This window comes from Poecile atricapillus, chromosome 2 (assembly GCF_030490865.1).
Source record: "Poecile atricapillus isolate bPoeAtr1 chromosome 2, bPoeAtr1.hap1, whole genome shotgun sequence".
In the NCBI taxonomy this organism is placed as follows: Eukaryota; Metazoa; Chordata; class Aves; order Passeriformes; family Paridae; genus Poecile; species Poecile atricapillus.
Genome location: NC_081250.1, coordinates 43781424 through 43808000, shown reverse-complemented (window position 1 = coordinate 43808000; position 26577 = coordinate 43781424). Strand labels below are relative to the sequence as shown.

The window sequence follows — 26577 nt, the reverse complement described above, 5'->3', positions numbered from 1 at the left end:
CAAAGACAGGCATTTTCAATACTCTGCATTTTCATCCTTCTTTGCATGTACAACAGATTGTTTCACTTCCAGAATGCATAAAAATAAGTTTATACTAAAAAAAGTTGAGGGGAACACCTCATAATTGAAAGTTTGTCATTCAGAACATGGCAATAAAACTAAAAGAAAAAGGAGACCAACAGTAAAAACTCAACCAGCGCTTAAGCTCTCCTCTAATAACAACAGATCAAAACAGTTACTTATTACTTCAGTCTCAATCATGACCTTAGCTACAGCCTTGTGTTGCCCTTTAAGCACTGAGATACCCATATTCAAGTGAATCCTAAGGTGGTGTCCCTGTCCATGGCAGGGAGAATAGAACTAGATGATGTTTAAGGTCCCTTCCAACCCAGGCTATTCTATGATTCCTCAAGCAGGTTCCATAACTAAAATATTACTGGTGTAAAGTACATAATTTTGAATGCAAAGAATATTCCATTTATTTTAAATATACTTCAAAAACTGGTTTCAACACATTTCCAGGAATTTTCTCCTGTATCTTACAAGAAATGCATATAGGCTGCACTGCAGTTTGATAAGGTTGGCTAAAGCTTAATACATATGCTGAAGGAATTAATTTGTCTGCTCAACATTCTCCCTGGAACCCATTTCTAACCCAAGAATAGTAAGAAGTAGAGAGTTTGCTAAAAGGAAGGAGAATTCTCACATCACAACATTTCTTTACTATTTATTTGAGTGTGTGTTCTGACACTCAACTGGTTACTGTGACTTAGTCAAGTTACTCTAACAAAGAGTTTCAATTACTTTTACCTCTTTTTGAGCTATGCCCATTCGATCTCTCCAGTGCATCAAGACTAGATCCACCTTCTCTTTGGCAAATTTTTCAACTTCCTTTGCAGCTTTTCCAGCCAGTCTCTGCCACTCTGGCACTTTATTAAACTTGCCATACTGATCCTGCAGAATAAAACTAATTACTCACAGTTGTGGGTTATCTTTGCTGCAGGTCAATGCAGCAGTCAAGTGTCTGTATTAGAAAAGTCACTAAGACTGTACATCTATATAATGGAAGAGGTAAGACAACTACAATTACTTACAGTTGCAATTTTTAAGTTATCTCTAACATGCATTCTATCAGCATCTTTTTCAGGAACAGGATCAGTACTGTCAAGGTATGCCAGCAAACCTGGTGGCTAAAAACATTTAAAACCAATGTAAACACACGTGGTTAATGAACAGAAACCATCACATTAGGTAAAAACATAATTTCTTTGAATCAGAGATTTCAAAATTGATATTTTATAATTTTATCAAGTATTTATATTCTACTCTAAAGTAAGTATGTAAAGCTACAACTTTTTTTTGCTGTGATTAGTAAAATGCCTTCGTCCTCAACAGAATTGCTCAACAGAGACTTATTACTGGCTTCAGTGAAGCAGAACTCTGGGCTATATCCCATTTCTTAAAGCAGCATTTAATGAAACTAAAGAATTCAGGAAGAAAATAGGGCAATACTGAGAGGGATGAATAACACTAGAATCTATCCATATCCTCTGATATGGACTAAATGTTACGTGTGACATTAGAGATGAGATAGTCTTTTTTGACTAAGCTTTCCATAAGAATAGTGACCAAGATCAGGACAGTTTGCTCTGCCAAAAAGGAAGGAATGGCTATTTTGAAATTCAAAGCTGTTAACTTCCCAGATAGAATAATTTCTTACAACACTATTCATTAAACTGACTTCACTGAAGTAACTTAAGCAAGAAGCATTCAGGAGGCTGTAAGGGTGAAAGAACCTATTAATGATCAGCATATGAACTAACAACATATAAATTTAACCAAGTTACAAGCAAACAAAGTTGTACAGGCAAGACATGAACGCATAGACAGAACTCTAAATATCTTAATTTCTTATTGGCACAAAATATTAGAGACATGCTTACAATGTCTCCCACATTTTTGTCATTTTAATCAAGAAGTCAAGACACCTTATTTTAGAGTTTTGTGACAAAGTATTTTAAAAAGTGTCAGGGGGGTAACAGAAAATTTTTAGAGTATGAGATGCTTTGAAGTAGGCATCAATATCCTTTAATTAGCAGATGCCAGACTGCTGATCTTCCAAGCAAGACCTTCTTCCTTGAAGGGAAAAGGGAATATGTTTACTATATAGACTGTCCCAGCTTTGATACTGCAAGCTTTCATATTTTATTCTTTTGCTACTCCATATTCTGATTTTACTTACCAAAATACGTTTCAACAAATTCATAGCAGTTTTGTTCTCAGCTGTCCAGAGGCCAACCAAATGTCTACTTAACTGCCTGAAAAAGCCAATGAAATTAACAAACTGCTAGTTACTACTTTAAACAGATTTTTAAACCGCTAAACTGTCACCCTTACCAAGCTGATGAAATGAAGATGAGCAAGAGCTTCGTGCTCTTGAGTGAGTAAGAGCACAAAGCATTACATTCTTCAAGGATACGTTTAGCATGCTTTAAAGTGTTGCCTCTAAGAAGTTCCAGTGAAGTTAGTGGAACAGTAGCAGCACATGCTTTTTGATCTAGACCTCAAAGAACACTTGAGCAATAGAGCAGAAACATCTAATAACCAAGTGTAAGTTTATCCAGCCAACCTTAATTTACAGCTAACGTTAAGAGACTAGAAGCCACCAAGAGCTGCTACATGCTATACTTGAAATTCTTAGTAACATTCTTATTGGCTAGAAAAGCCTTTCTGGAAGCCTGCCTTCTATGCCAACTGATGCTTTCTGACATTTGTCACTAGGATTCTACTGCACTGAACTGAAGCACTGCTACAAGCACATTGTAAGCAGTAGCTCCAAACAGAACTAGCATGACAGATGGTTTCATACTAGCTCTCTCCTGAATGATACACAGTGGCAACAAGCTCCACTTGTCCCTACATTACGTAACAACTCTAAGCATTTCAGGAATTCACAGCAAAAGCTTCTGAAATCTTGTATTTGAATGGAAAAAACTGAATCATTGCTCATCCACTACAGCATCCTCTCAGAGATCACAAGTTCTACTGACTGCTGATTCAGGAAATAATTTCTGTGAGGAAACTTCTCTCTCAGATAGGATGGATGACCCTAACTGCATGCAAGATGTCTGAGATGTGCACACATTTTTTATACAGTTGTACAGTACAAGTTGAAACTTTTTACAAGTTCCAAACAATCTACTTGCTTTTTCTTCCCCTGAATTAAAAGAAATAAAAATCAAAACTTGAGCCATTAATGAGCAACCAACCCAAGCCCACCTTAACAAAAGAATAATCAAGGATTTATTAAGTGGCTGCAGCCTTGGCTGAAGCTTGTTCTACTAAAATACACCAGCTGCTAAAGAAAATATTCTCCTGAAGAACTGCAACTTTTCTTCCTTGACCTCCCAGTGTTCCCTAGGCCATTACTTAGATTTTTTTAAACATGATATATCAAGTGAGATGGACATACCTATTTGTAAGCATCCTTTGATCTGTGCTTATTGTAAACATAGCAGTGTGCAAGTGACGAGGTAAGGCACCTTCACTGAGGGCAAGATCTTGCATTTTGGTAGCAATCTCTTTGTCTCCTTCCTTTGGAAACAGGGCAATATGGTTACTAAACAAAGCATCTTAGTTAAGCTGCTTTTATCTCAGTCTACAGTTCCAAGGCCTTCTTGACCATCAATTATGCCAGCTAATATTAAAAAACCAGAAGCTAGAGTATGATAGGTTTTAAATAAAAGTTCTCCACAGCAACTGCTCAATGCTGTAGTAAAGCCATGGACCAAATAACTGGTAGTTACATCTATGAGGACAGTAACTGAAGAGGGCAGGATGCCTGTCTCACATCATACATCAGGAGGTTGTAGTAGAAGTACCATTTTCACACTGCAATTATAAATTGGAATTAAACAAAAAATGGCAGCCAAGGGCTCATTGCTTGACTTTTGCCAACAGTAACCATTTAAGACTGATGGCTGCTGTTCAGTTTAGACAGCCACATGGGTAAGACTGCCACTCAGTCAAGATACATTAGGTGCAATGAATAAGAAAAAGCTTTTGCAGCACTTTTATCCTTCTAGATGACAGGAGTTTAATAAACACCATAGTAACTTTTAACTAACATTATCAGGTACATTGATGGAAACGTGAAGATTTGGAATATCTCTATTTCAAGTGTTCATTCACTTCCATTCCAAGAAAGTAGTAGATGGGTTTCAGATGCGTAAGCCACTGTGATTCAATGAGGCACTAACTTAAACCCTGAATTTCAACCCAGGAAGTGTAAAGAGTAAGTTAGCAAGGACACCCTGCAACAATCATGAGCAACCCTTGAGAAGTATGGACTTGGCCCATACATAACATGGTATGGAAACCTAAAGCCAAAGCAAGAACAGAGGCTGACATCAATAGCTCTGGGACATTACTACTTGCTAATCCCGGTCTCATTCCATCTGGCAATGCATCCTAGGAAATACAGCCTCTCCTCCTTGAGATACCTCTAACATGCAGGAGAAGTCTGGTGGTTCTGAGGTATGTGGCTGAGCTACATACAACATTTACAGCCAAATCTTGACTGCAATATGAACACATGCAAGCCATTACCTAACGTCCCAAATCACATGCTTCCCAAACACCCAAGTGTAAGATAAAGCAAGTTGCTATATTAAACCACTCACAATTAAGCAGGTGTTCTGTTCCTCACCTTCCAACTTCCCCCTCCCCACTTCCCACTTTGAGAAGCTAATATAACAAACTTCTCCTGGTCAGCAACTTCACTTCCAAAATAGGCAATACATATTTTGCATGCTATCCCAGTCAACATTGATAAAATCTCACCTCTATTATTGCCTTCATCACCAAACCTGCTCCTTTCACAATTGCCATGGAAGGGTGCTAGAACAGAATAAAAACAAACAAAAAAAATCATCCAAGTGCAAAAACTGAAGATTAGATCATCTGTGATTCAGTTTCCTTAACTAATGTACATGGCTGTTCTACCTCCAATTCAGTTTTGTGAAAGCTAGCCTTAAGAGTTCCCACCCTATCTTTGAACTAGCATCTCTCATGCAACTCCCAGACAGAATTCCTGGCACTGAAGAGCAGTATTTATCAGAGAAGCTGGAATAATGATGAAGAAACTGGCTGACACAAGCTGACACTCATCAAAAAGCAGAAGAAAATACTACTTTTACAGTAAGAAGGCATGGATATTTTAGCTAAAAATGCTACAATCCTTACAGGTTTATTACTGAAGAGGATGTTACACTGGTGTTCTATCTCTTAACTCTCATTTACTGAGAAAGAAACAAAAAGGCTTTCCAGTCAGGGGAAGATCTGTGCATCTGTTGAATCTATCTGGAAGTCCAACCTGTGTTTCTGGAAACAGGTCTTAGGCAGTCTATTCTATGATGATTTGGCATATCATTCACCACAGAATAATCACCTCAATCTGATATCTGAAGGCAAAATAAAAGGCCACTAAAACATTCACCAAGACAGAAAAGATTCAGGCACATTAACTAGCTGAAGACAAATCTGTCTTTCAGGAAAACAAGAAAAATTTCATGTTCATTGATTACCTGAAGCCTCTAATAATAGTGAAAAGTAAGTCTTACCTGAAAGAGTTTAAATAGTGTTCTTCCATTAGATGCCACCATTTCCAACAACATGTCAAACTGCTGCCCCTCAGTAGTCTCACTATATGGAGCACATAGGGCAAATGTCAGGAAGTCCAGAAGTGAACTAATTACTAGGGCACCTGTCCCATGATCCTGAAATTAGGAAGACAGGTATGTAATTCAGATACAGTGGTCCAAGAGTATTCATGATGCTGAAGCTGCTCTGCTTTGCCATGGCATTAAAACAGTCTGTAAACAAAAACTACGAGTTTAGAATACTCCGTTATTTGGTGTATGGCACAACCCTGGTAAAAAATTGGTTTCTAAAGCATATTGGAGATTCATAGTACTTTTATTTAGTTTAATCCCACAAATCCAAGTTTATGCTATTCTTTTACTTATCCAGTTTCCATATTAAACATGCAAACATTTGTTGCAGGACATTCAAATTCTGCAGTATTGACAGCTATGTCCTGACCTGTCAAGATCCAAGCTTAATTAGAACAAACTTCAGTGCCAGACAGAGCTGTGTTTTCAACTGCAGGTGCAAATACATTCAAAGAGACATCTAAGTATGACAAAAGCATTTTCATTACAATTAGGAAAGGCACTTAAAGAAGCTTAAATATGTTTCCAAAATTTGGCTTACCACATGGGAATTGAATTTCTCTAGTAGATTTTCTAGAAACTTCTTTGAAGAAAGAAGGGAAGCTTTGTTCAGCTGCTCCTGCCTCAAGTCATAGTCATCATGCATGGGCTATAAAAAAAAGAAATATTCACTACATAGCCACATTTCAACCCTCAGTTCTTAACAGCTCCAAAATCCACTCTGTAATCCAAAAGCCATTCTCTCTACACACAGACAGCACATCCTTCTTCAAGTTCAGCAAGAAATCACTGTATTACAAGTTATTCCATGTCTGAACACACTGCAGTTTGAATGGCAGTCCCTATTTCCACATCTTTCAGTAGCTTGAAGTTCACATATTCCAAAGTAAAAGAACCTGAAATTTAATACTTACACACATAAGAGCACAAAGCATGTCAATAGAGGCATGGGTTACTCCATCATTGTTCCTTTTGAGGGCTTTCACAACCTTCACTCCTAATCGTTCTCGAAATCTTTTGAAACGAAAGCAAAACCACTAAGATCAGAGAAGAAACTAAAATCTTAAAATTAAGATTAAATCTAGTCAGCAGCCAAGAGGGGTCCCATTGCATTTAGCAAGCCAGTACCTTGATATTTTCATAAATTTGAGATTCTTGGTAGGAAAATATTGACTTCATGTTAGCAACATGCCAAGCACATTCATCAAAATAAAGATGTATCTGTGTAGTCACAGGATACTATTTACAGAGAAACAGAAGCTTATAAAGGTCTCAGGCGAAGTGCTTTTGTTACTCCTCTCATCATTCTCTGTATTATAGTTGCTCTGTATTTCCTAGTCATAAATATTTCTAATAATATTTTGTTTTCAGAACAACAGACAGTTTTTTTGCTTCCTTATGTTATTTAAGACAAACTCCAAGCAGTCTGTACTTACTACAGAAGTACAACCTCCTAACATCATTTTATCTTGTGTTGAACTGAAGACAGCAATGACATTAGCATACTTTGAGAATAAACAACTGCCTACTTCAAGGACAGATGAAGGTAACATGTTAAAAATTTTTCCACTAGGAAAATCATTAAACTGTAGTTGCCTCAAGACAGAGTGTTTAGCACAGGAAGAATTAGCTTTACTTGCAAATTATTACCTGGGATTGTCAATTTGCACAAAAGCCTGGTGACAGCCTCATACTACTGAAAACAGTCTTGTACAGTGTTACAGTCCTTTTCAGAAGGGAGTCCTAATTCCATTTCTTACTTTTAGACATAAGTTACTAACAAAAGCTCAACACCTATTTTCATCTACTACCTCCAAGCTTGAAGAGACTTTGCACTTACTTTGGAAGCTGAGTAAAGGCAAGGAAGCCTGCTTTTGAAGCCACTAGTCGTCTTACTGCTTGGAATTGGCTTTCAAGCTCTGCATTAGATGCTGCAATATCTCCCTCCTGGGAGAGCAATGCTGTTATGGCATTATTAATGAGCTTCTCCTTGTTTTCTGAGAACAGACCCTGGTTAAAAAATAACAAGCATTAATTCCTTTATGCATTAGCAGCATCTTAAAAGGATGGGTAAAGGCTCTATTCTTACATCTTGTGTGACTGCATGTAGGACTCCACTGTAGGAAATGTTAGCATTGAACCTGAACACAGCATCTGCAAAGTTACCATCTGAAAAAAGACATACCAAAAGTTAAGTGTACAGTACCTGACTCAATATCTGGATGCCTTAAAGAGCACTATAAACCCAGCTAAGAAGCATTAGCTTACTTGGAGGAGCAGCCAAAAACTTCAGATGAAGGCTCTCTACTTCTTCATCTACAGGCATACTGAGTAATCCCCAACGCTGGCCTTTGTGTGTGGAGGTCATTTTCACACAGACATCTCTATTACCAGAGGCTCTCACTCCATCCAGCAAGCTAGCCAGGAGAGAATCTCTGTGTTGGGACAATGACACACAAACAGAATTTAAATCAGAAGTGGTGCCAAAGAACCAAGGGGAAAAAAATCACATCATGAAAGGCAGCAACACTTGGAGTCTCTTACTAACACTACTGCCAACAGCTACACCTCTGGAAGAAACCATTAACTTTCAGTGTTCCTTTACTCACTGAAAGGAGAGAGCTGACTTACACCCAGTATAGCCAGCTGCAGCCTTTCACTAATGGGATCAATTCTAGATTACCTGTTAATAAGTGACACATATTGTCAGCCAATTGATCCCTGTGCTTTCTGCAAAACCTCACTTAGCAGGATTAGACTGTATTACAACTGCAAGTGAACTGTTCTACTGGTTGTTTTAAATAGAATCAACTAAGACTGTTTCAAGCAAAGAGCTCAAAGGGTTCACAGCCTTCACAATTCTATACTACCTAGACTGTGCTTTCTTCCCTTGTTTCAGATATACTACTTAACCAAGTACTGCATACACAGAACTATACTGCTTAGGAGAAACATCTAACAGTCCAACACCCTTTTATGTTCACCAGAACACCTGTGGAGAGATTTTCTCAAAGTTAAGATGAAGGTAAATGGGAGAGATTTAGCTTCTGTAACAAATCTTGATTTATAAGCGGCAAACTGCTAGAACAGCAAGGCTTTGAGTTAACCCCTGCAAGGGTCAGAGTTCATAGAAGCTGAGGAAAGATAAGCACTAGAGTAGCAACTCCCATTTGAATCTATAATGCACAGAAGCTCCAGTTACCTTTCTGTTGAAGAGTATTTCCGAATTTGTCCTTTGATGAATTCAATGGTGAAAAGCTGAGGGTTTTCACAGTCACACACTATTGCAAATACCTAAAGATAAGGGACAAGGATCACATTCATGAAGCAGTGTTATTTAGCTACTCTACGAATTAAGGCTTACATATACTATCAATTCCTGCCTTTTAGAGCCTTTATTTGAAGAAGTAGTACTGAGAAAGAATGCCCCTTACCTCGCCTAAAGGTTTCAAGGTTGCAATGTTGTAGGTAGCTGGATCCCTCTCAACTAAGCAAGCTTCTGTAAGAGCTAGTACTCTTTTCACAGGCTCCTTGTAAAACAAGAGAGAGGCATGCTAGGAAAGAGAACACTTAGTACTTAGTAGGAACCAAGTATGTTCAGTCTGACAGCCTTACCAAGTGCCTAGGTGTTATTTTTTGAACAACAAACTCTGCTAAAGATGTTATAGATTCATCATTGCTGTACTTTCCAAAGCGAAGATTCAAGTACTGCTCGAATTCTAGGGATTCTTTCCTTATCCGCAGAGAGATGCCTATAAAGTTGCCAGCATGCTCTATTGCACTCTTGATAATTTCCTCCCTCTGCTCAGAGGCAAACAGGTGCTGCAAATTTTGTAAAGAAAAAGAAATATGTCACAACTGAAGAAAATCACAGTTCTATAAACAATCCTCCTCTGTATACCTAACAGTAGGGAATGTTCACAGTAGCTGGACTGGCCTTTGCTAAGTGCATGGTATAGACAGGTATTTATTACACAAGAGATCCACTATTAACTTTATATTTACCTTTAAAAAAAAAATCTACAGCAGCTATTCCTAAAGGATACCCTGCTACACATTAGTGTGCCATTAAAGTTATGGTCTGCATGACTTGCCTGTCCACCCTTGGCAACAGACCCTGACAGCCTGGCAGGAGTGAGGACCCTGAGAAAGCAATTTGGGCTATCACGGGTGATCTTCAAGGTTAGGGCAGCTCTAGAGGATCCGTTACATATTGCTAGTCTTATGCCAGAGAAAAGCATGCTGCAGAACAAAAGACATAGAAACCCTCATCTAGTCCTATTTTGTTAGTAGAGACTGAGGTAGTTATATACGAGAATTAATTTATGGTTAATACTGTAAAGATCCTTTTCAGCTGCTTGAAGTACAGTACACAGAAACCCTGCCATCATTTTAGAACCAACATTATACTGCAGTATTTCCCAAGCAAAGCTGCCAAGTAATCAGATCACAGGTCTAAAGAGGCAATGGCATCACTGGTCAATCTATTTCTGAATTGAATCCCTCCATCAGTTAGGTAGATTAGTAACACACTGCATGTCACTTCTGTACATTTGAGAAATGACAGGAAATTCCACATTACATTTTACATATTTACTATCTGAAAAAAATAGATATTTCATCCTTTCTAGTTCTTAAACATGTAATATACACGCAAAAAACACAAAAAAAATCCCTCACAACAAAAACCATAACCAAACTCATACATAATTCTCAAATGTTTTAACTAATTTCCTTTCCTTTTAGGATCTGTCCATAAGCCTTGAGGCTCCACAGCTGGGTCCCAAAGAAGCACATACTTATATGTTCCAACTATTTTGAAGTCTCATTATCAAATATGCAGCTATAAACATCCTAAGAACCATACCAAGATATTTTGATTTAATACTCACCAATCTACTAAATCCTCCATAGAGGATACAGAAGCCTCCCTGATAGCCAGTAATATCAACAAAGCCTTCAATATTTCTGTAGTCATAGGAGCACAGGACCTTATTTGTTGCAGGATCAATTTGGTCAATACCTCCAGGAGTCACTTCCAGAATCACAGGTTTCCTTGTATCACTCCAGTGATGCTTATAGCAGTTATACCTCTGCAGAGAGAGCTACTTTTAGACATCTACATACGTTCCATTACTACACAGCAGTAGTTCTCTACTTAGCTAGTAAGTTCAAAAAATTATATCATTTCCCTTAATGCTCTTATCTATATTAAGAAAACTATGAAGGAAAGTAGATGCAGATGTCAATTGCCAAGGAGGTCACAGCTTAAACAATGCATGTTGAAGCAAGAACAGAATCCCAGAAGAGTCACTCCCAAAGGAAGTAAATTCTCTTGTTGCAGGTGGTCTACCCACTGACTTCTGAACACTGTGGTTAGATGAGGAAATAGCATTTACATCAAATACTGTTATTCAGCTAATTAAATCAAGCTAAATTTGTCACTGTAGTGAACATCTTTCATCTCCTGCAGTCGTATTCCATTACAAATAAAAACTTACTTAAACCACCAAAAGTTAGAGGTCTGTTCTAAACTACAATAAGACAAAAAGGATCCCCATATTCCAGCAGTGTTACTATGCTCATGACTGAAGATTTATTCTATGCAGTACTTTAAATTACGTAAAGTAACTTTAAGCACTTGAAGTGCTATCTTCTATGACTAAAAGACAAATATAAAGTCCAGCTCTGTAGACTGCACTGCTTATTACTGTATTACCACAATTCAGTAAATGCCCATCTTGACTTATAGAAATCCTTCTAGGAAGCATCAAATGTTCAGGATGTTATGCAGAAAATATTTAATTAGAAAATAAAGCAAACATTGACTAATTAATCAATGTTTTTATCCTCTCCAGATAAGAACACCACATAGCACAGCCCTGTATTTCAACAGTAACATTCCATGTACAAGTATGAGGCTCAGGCCAATCAAAGAGAGTTCAAATATTCTACTGGTGAAGAGGCTCCCAATGCTCTTGAACAAAACTCTATTTTGTCTTCTCAAAGACTTTGGATCCAAATATACAAAAGCTATTTTAGGTAGCACATAGCACAAGCATAAAATACATGAACAAAGTAGAAGTTTGAGTCTTTAGATAATTTCCTTAAACCACACATGATGCAGATAAGCCAGACACTCACCCGTCCTGTGATTTTTCCTTCTGAGAAGTCTGTCCTGAATCTCTGTTTTTAAAAAAGTTAACAGTGAATGAATGCAAATATGACAACCTATCTATCCAGAAAGTCTACAATTAAGCTGACTTGTTTTATGGGACTCATTTTAAGCCTCCTGAGAAGGTTCATCATTCCACTGCAGTTTAATATATTCAATATTTGTAGCTTTACTCACTCTTAACAAATCATACAGTACCTGCTCCAACTGACACTAGATCAAGATCATTAACGTAACAGCTCAAAAAACTTGCTTTCCTACTTTTTATGCAGGGAAAGAAAGCATAATAATCTACCACAAATGGAAATGGTAACCAAGTACTTACTGCTTGCTTGAAGAAAATAAAAATCTTACCAGTGCCTCTGTAAGGAGTTCTGTTCTGTGCTCTGTGGAAAATTTAAGTGTCTCGGATTTTTTTCCACTCCCTTTGCGAAAAGTGAGATTAAATTCTGTTCCTTGTCCTTTTCCAACAGGAGAAATACTACAGATATCTCCATAAGGCCACTAGACAGTTGAAAGTAATTAGGTTATACCATTAGTAATTTTAAAGCTACATCTCCTGCCCTTAAAACCTATAATAACCCTGTAACAAGATGACAGCAAGGATGCTATGTTACAGCATGAGCTTTAGCTTCCTATTTGATACTGTGCAAAGTAACTAAGTGTCCCAACTCCCTTCAGAGACATAGCTTAGCAGTGATCAAACTTATCCCAGTTCCTTCAGAACAGTACAGCCAAAGGCAAACTACTACCTGTTGGCCAATAAAAAGAAATTGCTTAAAAGTACAAAACCCTACTGGGTATTTGTAGAGTAAACAAAGGCAAGACAGACCTTCTGTTATGTGTGCTTTTGTACACAGCTGCCACACCTTCTGGCTTTTCTGAAATCTTGTCAGACTAGATGTTTTTTTAAGCCTGAATGACACTATTCACTCTGCATAATGAACATAAGTCAAAATCAGCTTCAAAAAGGACAGTTACCTGATTTGTAACTTCCAGCGTGTTGGGGTTGTATGTGGTGATGGCATGGGTTCCAACTGAAAAGACTCGCTTATATCTGGAATACAAAAGTGTGTTAAGTTTCTCCAGAAGTCACAGGAAAACCCATACTGAACTGCAAAAATGATGTTAAGAAGATATATACAGGTTTTTGTTAGGAAATGGATATGAAATTCTTTTTTGTTAGCTTCCAGTTTACCCTTATAATACGTAAAGCTCTTCTGTTCTATATATCCATAAAGGGGACATACAGGTTAAATACTATTACATAGATTTACTTATGCATACATTTTCCTAAGTTAGTGGCTAAGTCAGGATCAAACTCTTGGAACTTGCACTGAAAGGTACTACCAGACCAGAATAAACTCTAAGAAGGCTATACAAGTAGAGTTAAAAAAAACCCAGCCATTCCTGCAATAGTCTGATGTATCTGTCTAAAGCTGTTTCAGCCATCAGTTTTAACACAAAATCCAATTAACACAATTTGTCACAATACTGTACCAAGTCAAAGTACTACTATAGCCAAGTCTGATTTTCTTTATCTTGAGGGAAACCAAAGATACCAAACTCTAGAAAGACTCAGATCACCAAAGCTACAGTCATTGCACATTGATATGACAGACAAGTTAACTGTCACAGGGCTTAAAGAATAGTAAGGTAGTTGCCTCTGTTTCAGATGTATCAGACACAAGCAGCAGTGAGCTAAAAGCTACAGAATTTAGATGCACCAAGTGCAAAATCAAAGCCTTACTGTGGCTTCCTTTTCTAGATAATCTTCAAAATACAACCTGAACAAAACAGACTCTTTACGTATTTCTAAATCTGGAAGTTTTGAAACAGCTAAGCAGAGTTTGGAACAGTAGATTATTAATAATACCTTATTACTTGAACAAACCATGTTCTAGGGTGCTCCATCTGGAAGCTATCCAGCCCAAAAATTAAAGCCAAACCTAACCAGAGCCAGTGCTAGTAAGTATGCTCTGACTAAAGCAACAGCATCTGAACATGGATGCCCTTCTTAAACTTGAACCAAATAAAAATAATTTGGCTAGTTGTCAATATTAAAACTGATTCAGTGTAGGACTTTAAGTCTCAATTCTGGGTAAACTGTGGGTTTGCTTGGAAAAGATATTATCAACCAGATGCTTCATTAATCTGAATATGTGCCACATTAGACTGAATCAAGAGCCAGCAGGTCACTTCCATCCTTCTCTGCATTCTTGCATTGCAGTCCTTTCTCCTCTCTCACTTGACAGGTCTGCAGCACAAGCCATCATTTCTATAAAAAGTCAAACTTTGCACAGGCTTCAAATATATTCAGAGGAGCTCCCACATATCCCTTATAACAGGAAGGTCAGGAGCATCCATCTGACAGTCAGGTAATCTCACAAACTTAACACCCTTCCATTTTCTATTATTATTCAAATAAACCAGTGCAGGCTGAAGCCTTTACTGACCCAGAGTTAACTTAGGAACTAAAACAAGTGCTTATTTTCTTCAAAGTTTAGGAACATCTGCATTGAACTGATCTGCCACCATAATGATGTTTAACGTATTTGCAAAACCTATTTGTTTTTCCACATAGTTGAAATTTCCTTATTTAAGATGCAGGTTAAAGAAGTCATGAAGTAATGAAGCAAAATGTTTGACGCAACTCTAGCTGCTAATAATTCCACTACATTCAGCCTGTCAAAGAATGCTCAAGTTCTTAATTTATAAGAAGAAACCAACTTCTTCTCTTGTTGCGCAATGTAGGTAAGTATTCTGTCTTTTATACAACTTATAAATAAGGCTTAAGTTCTTTAGAACAGCATATCACAAGTAATAAAGCTCTTTATTACTTGCTCAAGGTTTTGTTTACTTACTTAGCCTGCTATGAGCTGCACAGTGCTTTGTCACAGAATAAGGATTTGCAACCATTACACGAAACTGAAGACCAGCTTCCAAACATCATAGCCCCTTCCTTTTCTCCCCTTATGCTCAAGCCTACATTTCAAGATTCAGGAAGCATTTATTATCCAGAGTTTTTAATATGTAATGGGACAAGGAACACAAGAGAGAACAGCAGTTTTGCTGAGTTGCCATTTGCCTTGTTTCCTCTCCCTAGGTAAATTCAGAAGACCCAAGTTTTGTTCCATTAACAGAGGAGATTCAGAAGTCAGCTTTTACATGTGGTCTACTCTTGTCCAGAATTTCACCTATAAATATGTAAAAAAGGTATTCATATCTCCAGGACTTCAAGAGTTTACTATTAATTATCCCTCAAACTACTCTGCAGTACTGTTTAATACCAAGCTGTTTTGAGAAGAGTTGAAACAAATGTCCTCTTCCCCACAAAAAAGCCTGTTCACTGGTTATTTCAAAGCACCGGAGAGACCTTTAAAATCAGAATGAACCTGGCAGATAAATTTCATACCACCACACCCAACAAAAAAAAAATTTTCATAAATTTTACAGATCTACAGATTAACACTGGAGCATCATCATTTGCACTACTGGAAAATACTTTATGGACACACAGAGCCCATATTCAAAGTGACAAATTCTATGAGTAGTCAAAATGACTCAGGCTCATTTAGCACCACATATTAAGTTACTGGGGTTTTTTAACATTATACATAGATTATACTGAGAATGTATAACTATGAACTGAGTGGACTAAAGAACTCAAATAGAAAATTACTGAAAACCAAATAAGCTTCTGCTGCAACAAACAAGAGGCAACTACATACTAAATACTTCTTTGCCCCTCACTATAAAAGAATTAACACGTCACTGAATTTGTAAACTAAATCTGTTCTAGAATTTAGACTTAGCCTAAAGTTCTATAAGACTTCTCTAAGTGTACCAGAACATTACAATAAAGGTTCAAGACCATAACTTCAAGAGCTTGCCTCAGGCTCTTAAATGAGAGAAGTTTGGCATAAGAAGAAATCTGAGGTTTATGTATTTGATTTTCACCAACTGGCTCAAATCACATGCACAATAAACTTGCACATATGCCACAGAAAATTCTAAGGAAGAGACCAGACATTTTCTGCTGGGGAACAGAAAGATTAGGAGGGACAAACTGTTCTAGTACTCTACTGCAATATAGTATCTTATTGTTACTAAGGGAAGTAGTTTATTCACCCATGCCCACATGATTCCAAATGCATGGATCATAACTCAGGTAAGACTCCATTTACACAAGTACCGGATACAATTCTACTGAGATAAAACTAAATACTAAACAATTTCTTTCAAGTCAATCGAAACTCTGACTTGGTAGAGGAAAGATTTTGCACTCAGAGAGCTGCTCAGTCTAGTCTGGACTCTGAACTACTCAGAGTTTTAATTTTTGCTGACAAAAAAGCAGGGAGCTCTTTGACTAGACATTGAAGCAACCTCATGGTTCTTCAAAGCACAACTGTGAAAGATTCGTGACTGCCGCTCCTTGCAAACCCATTCTCCTTTCCTTCTCAGTATTCCCAGTCTTTGATAGGATGAATGTGTCAGACAAAAAGAAAAAAAAAAACAACAAACCAACCAATTTCAATTTACTGGTCAACCAACAGATTTGGACAATACCTCTTCATAAAACCATTAGAAACCAATCAGGTCTCATGTTCCCAAGGTGCAGATAAATCACCCTCTTTGTTATGCTGAAGTTTAGACAGCAAGGAAAAGCCCCATTCTACAGAGATACTATGCATGTGAAAAGGAAAAGTGGGTAAGCATACCAAATAAAGTTCTGTAACAGCTGACTTCGGACATAGCATAACAGATACCAGTTAGGATAACAGTGGATAATTTTATTAGACATTCCCAAGCTTTTGTAGACAGAAACATAACCAAAATTCATTTTTAGATACAAAACCCCCATTAGGATCAGATTTATTTCTATTAGCAGAATTTTTCAAATTATCTCAGTTAGTAGTTTAACTGTTTAAATAATCTGTTACACAACTTCTTAGGTGTATGTATGTATATGTGATACTCATCTATTAACGTACATAAAATACTACTCCTCCATAAACCTGTTCTGAGAAGAAATATTTCCACTTTAAAATTAGTGTTCTATTACTAAATTCAAGAGACCCAGAAGGTGACAAGGTCAGATGGTCCACTTCAGAGCTACACTACAGTGTGGGAACATAAGCAGAGGAAGGCTAAACCACAGTGTTTAAAATCCAAACTGATTCCAGTAAAGATACATTTAATTCAGACACTGAGCACCAGGAGCCTTTAGCTCAATTTTCATTCATCAGCTGGATGAAGTTAAAACTATGCAGTTAAATCCAATAAAAAAGAGGAAAAAAGTCACACAAAACTTTAAAAACAAAAACCCAAAATTAACAAACTACTTACTTTCCCCTCCATGAATGTTTTGTTGTGTAGAAACAAGCAAGATCTCTGTTTTCTCTAATTATATTCATTCTGTGCCAACACCTGAAAACAAAGGAGACATCCTGTTAGTACTCAGGATTCTTATTTAAAACCAAAGTTCACTAATCATCAATATGCTTCAAGACAAAAAGACTTTGTTTTTAAACTTATCTTTACCAAACAATACATGGACCAAGCTGCACAAGAATCATTAGTTTCTTCACTGCATCTTTTACACTAGCTACTCCTTAACAGTACCAGGTTCCAGTAAGTTATACCCTATTTGTCATATTACAATCACTCTACTTTCACTGCACCTTTGCACATTCAAACTCAAGTATATTTTATGTCATCTCCAAAATACTTTATTCCTGAAAATTGTATGATATAAAATTATTTGAGTAGCCTCTCTACCTGTAACTCCAGCTAAACCAAAGTCCTACTGCAATTCTGAAATAAACAGTAAGGAGATACCTGGATACATAGAACAGTTTGTTTTCCAGTCTGAAACAGAATTTGAGGTTGAGAAACTTACTTACTAGCTAAGCATTGTGAGAGCATTAAAGAGCTGACTAAGTACCATTCATATGCTGTAAAAATTTAAGCAATCTCACCACCAACATCCTGACATGCTTATTTCATACAGGAATATCTATTCCCTAAACACACACGGAGGAATTTTGTAAAACTTGCCTAAAACTGCTCAAATGGATCATTGCTTTAGAAGCTGCTAAGTTCTAAGGAATGCTTCTAAATACTTCTATTTTCAATGCCTGAAACAAATGCATGTTGAGTAGTCAGGAAATTCATTTCCCTTTTATTTCACTATGTTGTCATTGCATATACAAGGAACTTAGGCAGACATTCCCTGATTAAGTACAAGAGTGAAGTTGTCACTCTCCATTTACTGCTACAGCATTTGCTTCATTTTCAAATGTGTTAAATCAGGTTTCCCTGTTACTGATTGAAGACTGGTACTACTCTCAGGTTCGAACCAGCAACACAGTGGCATCCCCAAAAGATCACACACTAACTCTGGCCTGAAAGAACACAGCTTGCCTGAAGCAACTCTCAAGTAACCCAATCCCAGTCAGTACCTGTTGAGGGTTAGGTGGGAATTTTTACCCATTATGTGCTGGGAAACCTAACTACCGGTACTTAAGGGTGCTCACGAAGGACAAAGAGTAGCCGGGCCCAGGGTGGCGGGGAAGGGGGCAGAAAAAGGAGGGTGGGGACAGTTTTTGGCTGGCTTTTTTTTCCTCGGCTTCGGGGAAGAAGGACGTTCGTGCGCTGGGTCGCGGAGCTGCTTCTTCTCCTTCTCCCCTCTTGGTTGGTGGCCTCGCACCCGCTGTCCTGCCAGGCATCGCCGTGGAGCTGCTGATACACCTCATCCACCAGCCCAGGATCGCAGCTCGTCCCTGCTGTTTCAGCCGACTGTTTCCTCGGAGCCCTGCAGGAGCACCGGGACTGACTGCCCGAGGGGTTTGTGAAAACAAAGCCTCTCCTCCATCCCGTCTCAGCCGAGAAAGCTGTCCCGGGGTCCCTGGTTCTGTTTTCTTGTTATTGCTGTAGTTATTGTTTGTTTGTTTATCTGGTTATACTAGTAAAGAACTGTTATTCCTATCCCCAGATCTCTGCCTGAAAGCCCCTGATTTCAAAATTATAATAATTCGGAGGGAGGGGGTCTACATTCTTTCATCCCAAGGGAGGCTCCTGCTCTCCCTAGCAGACACCTGTCTTCTAGAACCAAGACAGTACCCCACTGAAAGTTAGATAACAACCCATTATCTTTTTACATCTACTTGACTTGGCAAAGGAAGATTTCTTCTTTTGAGATGGATGCCCTGTAACATTAGCTCATCGCTAATTTTTACCCTCTACAACTTCAGGTTATTTTCTTTCTGAACAAAGGCTGTAGCAGTTATGGAGTCATAAGCATGAAGAATGGATAACCTGCTCCAAATGAACTCTAGAATTCCATCCCTCAGGTGAAGAACCAGCACAATCATCACTACCTACTGAAGGAAATTTGAGGTACTGCCTCTGGGAAGAGAGAACAGTATTTACGTGTTTCAATGACTCAGTCTTTGAGTCAAATCTTCAAAGCTAATATGCCAATGACTTGTGGCAACTTAAATTCTCTAAAGCCAGTCTTTGGAAACAAAGTTTTATGAGGGGCAGGATATTCAACAGAATTATTACAACTGACTGCTGACATCATCTACCTGGACCTGGGCATTTGACACTGTCCAGCCTGACATCCTGCCCCTAAACTGAAGTAAGAAAGATTTGACAGACAGACCACTCAGTGGATAGGGAGTTGTCTGGAGGGTTGCACTCAAGGAGTTGCAGTCAATGGCTCAACGTTAATGTGGAGATAGTGACAACTGGCATTCCTCAGGGGTCAAGATTGAGACTGGCACTGTGTAAACATCTTTGTCAGAGATACAGACAGTGGACTCTCTGCAAGTTTGTTGATGACACCAAGCAGTGTGGTGCCATCGACAGGCAGGAGGGAAGGGATGACATCTAAAGGGACTCTGACAGGTGCAAGAGGTAGGTCTGTGCCAACCTCACAAAGTTCATTAAGGCCATATGCAAGACCCTGCACGTGGGCTGGGCCACCCCAAGCACAAATACAAGCTTGGTGGAGAATGGCTTGAAAGCAGTCCTGAGGGGGATTTGGGTGTGCTGGTTGATGAGAAATTTGGCACAACCCAGCAATGTGCACTCACAGCCCAGAACCACATTCTAAGTTGGACCAAACAAAAACTGGCCAGCAGGCCAAGGGAGGTGATTCTTCCACTCTGCTCTGCTCTTGTGAGACCCCACCTGCAGTACTGTGTCCAGCTCTGGGGCTCCCAACATAAGAATGACCTTTTGGAGTGAGAACCTCACATCTTTTGGAGTGAGTCTAGAGGAGAGCCACAAAGATGGCCAGGGAGGGAGCTGGAAGACCACTCCTATGGAGAAAGGCTGAGACCTGGGGCTGTGCAGCCTGGAGAAAATGCAGCTCCAGGGAGAACTTAGAACAGCCTTCCAGTACCTAATGGGACCTACAAGAAAGCCAGCAGGGCTTTGTGCATATAGTGACAAGACACAGTGACAGCTTTAAACTGAAAGAGGGGAGGGTTAGGCTGGATGTTAGGATTAAATTATTTATTGTGAGGATGGTGAGGCACTGGAATGGGTTGCCCAGAGAAGTTCTGGACACCCCATTACACCGCCCTGGAAGTGCTCAAGGCCAGGTTGGATGGGTCTTGAGCAATTTGGTCAAGTGAAAAGTGTTCTGCCCATGCCAGCAAGGTTGGAACTAGATGATCTTTAAGGTCCTTTCCCACCCAAAGCATTCTATGATTTCTCCTTAAGTTCTCCATTCTGCTTGGTTTAAGAACTATTATTATTACCATGTATAAGAATCAAAACAATATGCTCTATCCAAACTACACCGATCTTACTATACAGTAGCACACTTTAGATCTAGTAGTTTTGTTTTAAAGTTATCCTACAAAGCAACATGCCATATATGCAACCTCTCTTTTTTCAAACTCTCTTCATGCCTCTCTTTCAAAGCCATTTTCTTGACATTGACTAAAGTATTAGTAAAAATAAAGTAAGATGCTTATAACAAGACTAGCTCCACTAAGCACAGGATTAAAAGATCTATTTATCTGTAATTCCATTTTCACCAATACCAGAGTCCTCTGACCAGGAGGTCTCCCAAACCTAAACACCACTTGCTCTAGAGTATTTAAAGCAAGATGTTTTCACTGTTGCAAATATCTACTCCTAATAATACAAAAGTAAGAAACACTCATTTATGAGCTACCAGCAGTTCCAGTATTTTTAACACTAGCATCTCACTAGAATCAGGATACTGATGCATGAAGTATTGTACCTGAAATGCAAGTGATGAATTCACCAGACTGCTTTTTTGTTTAGATGAAAACCAAAAAAATCATTTAGCTTTGATGCTTTACTCACGGTTCTGGACAGTGATTGCAACCATCCCTCCCACTGAGGAGACTTACCACAGGGGCAATATATGCCCAAGTCTACTAACAATTAATTCTTGTACACATTTTCCAGCAGTTTAACAGAGAAAAAAGGCAAACAATAGCTTAGTGTTTTGAGCTGCTGTGGTAAAGCCCAGCAATTACTTTCCAGTTGTCTTTGATTCCACAGTAAGAGGAAGATGAAAAAAATACTTCATACCACAGGCAAAGATATTTCAGAAGAAACCAAGGAGTTCTCTTCCTTTACACATTCCAGCAGAACCAGTGTGGCATCCCTCTCATACTATCTACAGTATCTACAGTGTAATACACTGTAATTTTAGCACCTAAGACAGTATAACCATTGACTTTGCAGAATATATCAGGCATTACCATTAATCAAGTATTGCCAGTGTAAGCTATAGTGGCCTCCTCAGATACATATTAATTTCCTAAAATATGACAACATTCTTGTTACCTTTACCTCTTCTTCCTGCATTCAATAGAGCTTTAAAAAGTTGAGTGATTTAACATAAAAATTGAGTGAAATTTGTTATCTCACTCATAAGAGCATCCAGGACAATAAACCACTAACTAGAGCAATCATCTTAATGTTCTGGGGTACCTAGGAGTAGAGAAGTCACAACTTCAAAGGTTATTTTGAATACTTTCCAGCACAGCTATTGCATATCCTATACTGATGGTTTTCAAAGGTTTGATAGTAGATAAACACCCAGATGTTCTATTTCCACTGGAGCAGAGGCAAAACCTACTTTGAAAGTAGCAGTTTGTAAATGTGACTTGCTTGGTTGAGAGTGGGCATGCTGAATGCAGACTGTAGTTAATCCAAGAATTCTGCAGGCAAAGTGTGGTCTACAACTTGCAACTTCTTTTGGGAGCCCAACTAAAGCACTCTCCAAAATAGCCTCCCGTTATTTTAATCAGCTTTTTCACAGGACTGAAGCTGAACACTACTTTCCTATTTGGTTCCTGTAGTACTGTAAATAGCAGTGAAATGGCTTTAGGGGAAGAGCTGAAACCACATTTTTGTGTGCCTCATGTACCAGAAATAGCAACCCCTTAAACTAAAGGGCCTGAACTGCTTCCAGGACTCCCCCTGCCTCAGAGTTTAAGCTACACAGCATCATAGAATAGTTTGAGTTGAAAAGGACCTTTTACACAAGTAGGTATATTACACAAGCTATATTCAACTTGCATGCACTTTCCACTTTTCCAGGATTTCACATTCTTTAGACAAAAGTACCATCTGGGAAAACAATCTATTTTAGGAGCCCAAGACAAGTCAGTCCCAAACCAGCACTTGTGGAGTCAGAAGAAAAACTGTGACCTTGCAGACAACAAAGCAATAAGCACAGCTGTAATTACATGTACATTTCCTTCAATTTATTGAATAAATTGACGTTTGAACAGTCAGAAGTTTGGACATGGGTTCAAAGTTTAGTGCAGAATTCAGATTGAGTTTTTTCCTGATTACATTATCTCTCTATTATTACAAAACCTCAATATCTTTTTTAAATGAAAGTTTAACAAGGTAGGATTCAGAGCCCCACACAGGCTTATTATTCTCTTCCACTGCAAGGAGGAGTAAAAGAAATGCTGATAAGAAACTGTGATTTTGTTTTAAAGGTTTATATTCCAGCATGGCTGAATACAAGCTAGAGTTCCTGGAAAGTCTTTACTACACAGGGACAGATACTCATAGCAAGCTCAAGTGTGACTTTTCTGAGAAATAGAAGACATACTTGTGAGCATAAAAACAGGAACCAACAGAAAAGAAATGAGAGCAAAGCACTAAAAAACCCCCTAAGTTTCTGTTACTCTGTGGTTCTACATACCTGACTGCTAGCTTAAAGGTCTGGAGCCTGATTTCCAGTCATCTACACCTCTGTAGCTTTAAATGTATTATTTAAGTAAGTGAGTTTCTCTGCACTGAAATGTTTTAGCTGTCTATGTTTCAGCCTCCTTTCATTGCTGTGGTCACTAACTGGCAGAGTTTTGACTCCAAACACTCTTTCTAACAAGCATTAATTTTTCCTCTTCCTTGAACAGCACTCTTCTCCTAAAGTACTACAGCCTAATAAGCTGTAGAAACAGATTTCATCTATAGTGTAGGAACTCCCAGTCCTTTCTGTAAGAGGGAAAGGAGATAAGATCCACCAGATCCTTAAAAGAAGCTACATGCAACCTGCCTCAGTGATAGCAGCAATCCCACCTTTAGCGGCCCACGACAGAAATAGGCTGAGAATCTCAGCCTTACTCTACATAAATGATAGTGACATTAGAGTCCATCCTCCAGGTGCCCCATTCCCTCACTAAGGACCAGTAGTATGGATAAGAAAAAGTGTGGAAGACTCTGGTTCACTGGTAAAGCAGAATGCTAATATAAATTTAAAAAGAAACCAATCTGATTAACCAGCTAGACAGGTGAGTATCCAAACAAAAGTGTATACACTCACTAAGGGAAGGAAGAAAAAAAACAGTGTTCCTTTAAGTCATAGTTTAGCAATCCTGTCATATTTCTTCAGAATAATGTTCTGTTTCACTAGTGCAGCAAGGCAGTTGTTAATTTTTTTGACCTGAGAATAGTTTTTTGGAAGCAAATCAGGAAGCTAAGCAGTTGAAGGTTAACACTTCAAGATATGGTTGAATGCCAGCAGAAGAATTATTAAGTCAGTAAGTTTCACTTACTGAGCTTCAAACAAGTCAAAAGCAAAGTCACCTCCTCACTATGAAAAACAGATCTTTGCTTTAAAGACCAAGCCTCAGCATAACAGTTAAACTCTGGAAATACAAAGTGATTCAGTCCCTCAGGACAAATATGTGTTTGGAAACTATGAAAAATGCCACATGACACCCACAGGAGCAAGCAATACATACGAAATAAATATTTTAAAAAATGTGTTCCAACAAGGCTAAAATACAAGGTTAAAGTTCCCGGAAAGTCTATACCACACGGATAGAAATGCAGCTCTGTCTCCAAACACTCAGATATCTGCTCCAAGTGGAAAAAACTCTCAGTAATAATAGAAAGGCGCCAGTAACTTCTAGCTAAGTGTTCTGGCACTTGGCTGCCTATAGTAGGCAGGAATTAGACCAAGCTGCATATACATGAAATGAAGCAGGCTAGAGCCAAGCATAATTTTCACATCTGTAATGCTGGTCCTGTTATTTTGATTTTATTCATCAGACTGTAGAGTATCCTCCTAAGTCAGTCCTAAAATTAAACTTAAGTCACTAGTAGTCCTTTCAATAGCCTCCTCCTTTCCAACATATCTCACTACATGCAAGTAGCCTATGCAGACAAATCTAGTAATCAACAACAAAAAAAGACTTCAGCTTCAGAGAACTTAAATTCTGAACAAGGACTATTTTCTGAAATGCAGTATTATCTAACCAGTGCTAAGTAACATGAAACAAGCACTTGTCTATTCAATTTCATTTATTCCAACAATCACAAATCTTATTCGTGAAAGAGCAAAGGAGAAAAAGGGAAAACACATTTCAGATTAGATTAACTTCAAAAGCAGCCACACAGCAGAGATTAAGTGCATTCACAGAAAGTCTCTGAATAAACTTCTAGGCCTATGTTTCCCCCCAAGCAGAATGCTCAAACACTCCCTCCTCAGCTCGAGAGCACCAAGCCAAAAAGAGAAAAAAGATCTCTCCCTCCCAAACTGAAGTGCTAAGACAACATTTTTATGGCCCAGAACCCAGCCCCCAGTAGAGGCACAGCTATGAAGGCACAAACTTCACACCATAAGACAGGAAAATCTATCCCAAAGACTGCTGGCAGCTCACCGCAGACAGAAAACCATCCAATATGACTACTTGTTTTGACTTTCAGAAAACAAAGAGCAAGCTAAAAGCATGCATGGAAGAAATTCAAAAGCTCTTGGAAAAATAAGAGCATTAAGGGTAGATTTTCTGAAAGATGCATTTAGATCTGTTCCTGCTCTTGAGGCATACTGTTAGCACTCAAAAAAGAAACAAAATCTCATCTCTGTGAAAGCGTATCTCCACCACATCTCTCCCACCCTTCATAAATTATTTCCCAAAGCATCTCCTGACGGGTGTATTTTGATCTGAGGGCAAGAGGAGAAAAATAACGTTCCTTTTTCTTAAATTGACACATCAACACTCTTCTAATAAAGAGGACAAATTCTGCCCGGAGGCTACAGAAGCCGCATCAGGTGCGGGGCATGCCGAGCGAAGCACCAGGCAGGCTGAGGCTGGAGAACAACCCCAGCCCTCTCCTCTGTTCGGACACAGGAAGCGAAGCGGCTGCTGACAGGTACCACACTGGGGACGCCCGCTCACAGCTCCAGGCCCCTCACGGCTGGGGCAGGAGCGGGCAGCATCAGCCCCCGGGCGGCAGAGCGAGCGCTGCCCCAGCCCCGACCCCGCTCCCCGCACAGCCCCGCGGGTCAGGCGCGCCCCCCGCCCGCCCAACCCACCCGGCCCCGAGCACCGCCCGGGACCGTGGAAGGAGGCGGGGGCTGCCACCGCCCCCTCACCTCCCCCGCCGCTGGCATTTACCTGGCCGGGGAGCCCGCGCTGCCCGGACCTACCCCCACCAGCAATGCGCTTCCCCGGCGATAAGGGCGAAGGGGCACCGAGCGAAGCTCTCACCCCTCACCCTCCGGCCGGCCGGGCGGGCGGCAGCCGCTACACCGCTCCCACTGCCTCAGAGACTGGCTCTGGAGGCCGCCATCTTAGCTCGGGCAGCGAGACCGCCCCCTCGGCGCAGCCGCCGTGCGGCCCGGGGCCGTCACGGGACGCGGTCACCTGATGTGCTCCGCGCTGCCTTCCCCCTTCCCGCCGCCTGCCCGCCCTCCTTCCTTCCTTCCTACCCTCGCCCCCTGCCCTGCCCTGCCTTAGTCTGCCGGGAACCGGCATGGCTCCCTGCGCAGGCGCCGCGCAGCCCGGGGGCAAAGCGTGTCCCGCGCCCGCCTTGCGCGTCGCCTCAGGACTGACAGTGACCGGTGAGGTCCTGCCCGAGCGTCTCCAGGCTGTGAAAGGCGCGTTGAACAGTTAAAAAGCCAGAGTACGCTGTTTAATTATGCACATTACTTACGTGGCTTTAAAAGCGATGTTAAAATGCCACATTAAGGCTGCGGAGACTGAATCACTGATTTATGTGGTTGGCTAACCGCACTCCAGATTTGTTACTGGACTCTTGAGCTCCCCGTCAACTTCCCTATATTCTGCACCAGATGTAAGGTTTCCCAAAAATGTTGTGAACTACGACAGCATTGTAACACGAGCTCCTTAAAATGCCTACTGAATG

At 39.6% G+C, this 26577-nt stretch overlaps 1 protein-coding gene across 1 annotated transcript in view; it reads right to left on the bottom strand.

The window, feature by feature from the left end:
• Nucleotides 1-26018, bottom strand: part of DNAJC13 (DnaJ heat shock protein family (Hsp40) member C13) — a 57768-nt gene extending 31750 nt beyond the window's left edge. Inside the window, exons 1-20 of the mRNA XM_058830575.1 lie at nt 25827-26018; nt 17257-17337; nt 12889-12964; nt 12262-12411; nt 11877-11918; nt 10625-10825; nt 9348-9554; nt 9167-9262; nt 8935-9026; nt 8001-8167; nt 7822-7901; nt 7573-7742; nt 6647-6746; nt 6274-6381; nt 5622-5777; nt 4843-4899; nt 3473-3594; nt 2243-2318; nt 1095-1190; nt 811-954 (exon numbers count right to left, since the gene is read on the bottom strand). Of these exons, the coding sequence (XP_058686558.1) occupies nt 811-954; nt 1095-1190; nt 2243-2318; nt 3473-3594; nt 4843-4899; nt 5622-5777; nt 6274-6381; nt 6647-6746; nt 7573-7742; nt 7822-7901; nt 8001-8167; nt 8935-9026; nt 9167-9262; nt 9348-9554; nt 10625-10825; nt 11877-11918; nt 12262-12411; nt 12889-12964; nt 17257-17324 (2208 nt within the window). The 5' untranslated portion in view covers nt 17325-17337; nt 25827-26018. The remainder of the gene's footprint in view (nt 1-810; nt 955-1094; nt 1191-2242; nt 2319-3472; nt 3595-4842; nt 4900-5621; nt 5778-6273; nt 6382-6646; nt 6747-7572; nt 7743-7821; nt 7902-8000; nt 8168-8934; nt 9027-9166; nt 9263-9347; nt 9555-10624; nt 10826-11876; nt 11919-12261; nt 12412-12888; nt 12965-17256; nt 17338-25826) is intronic.
• Between the last annotated feature and the right edge of the window lie 559 nt (nt 26019-26577).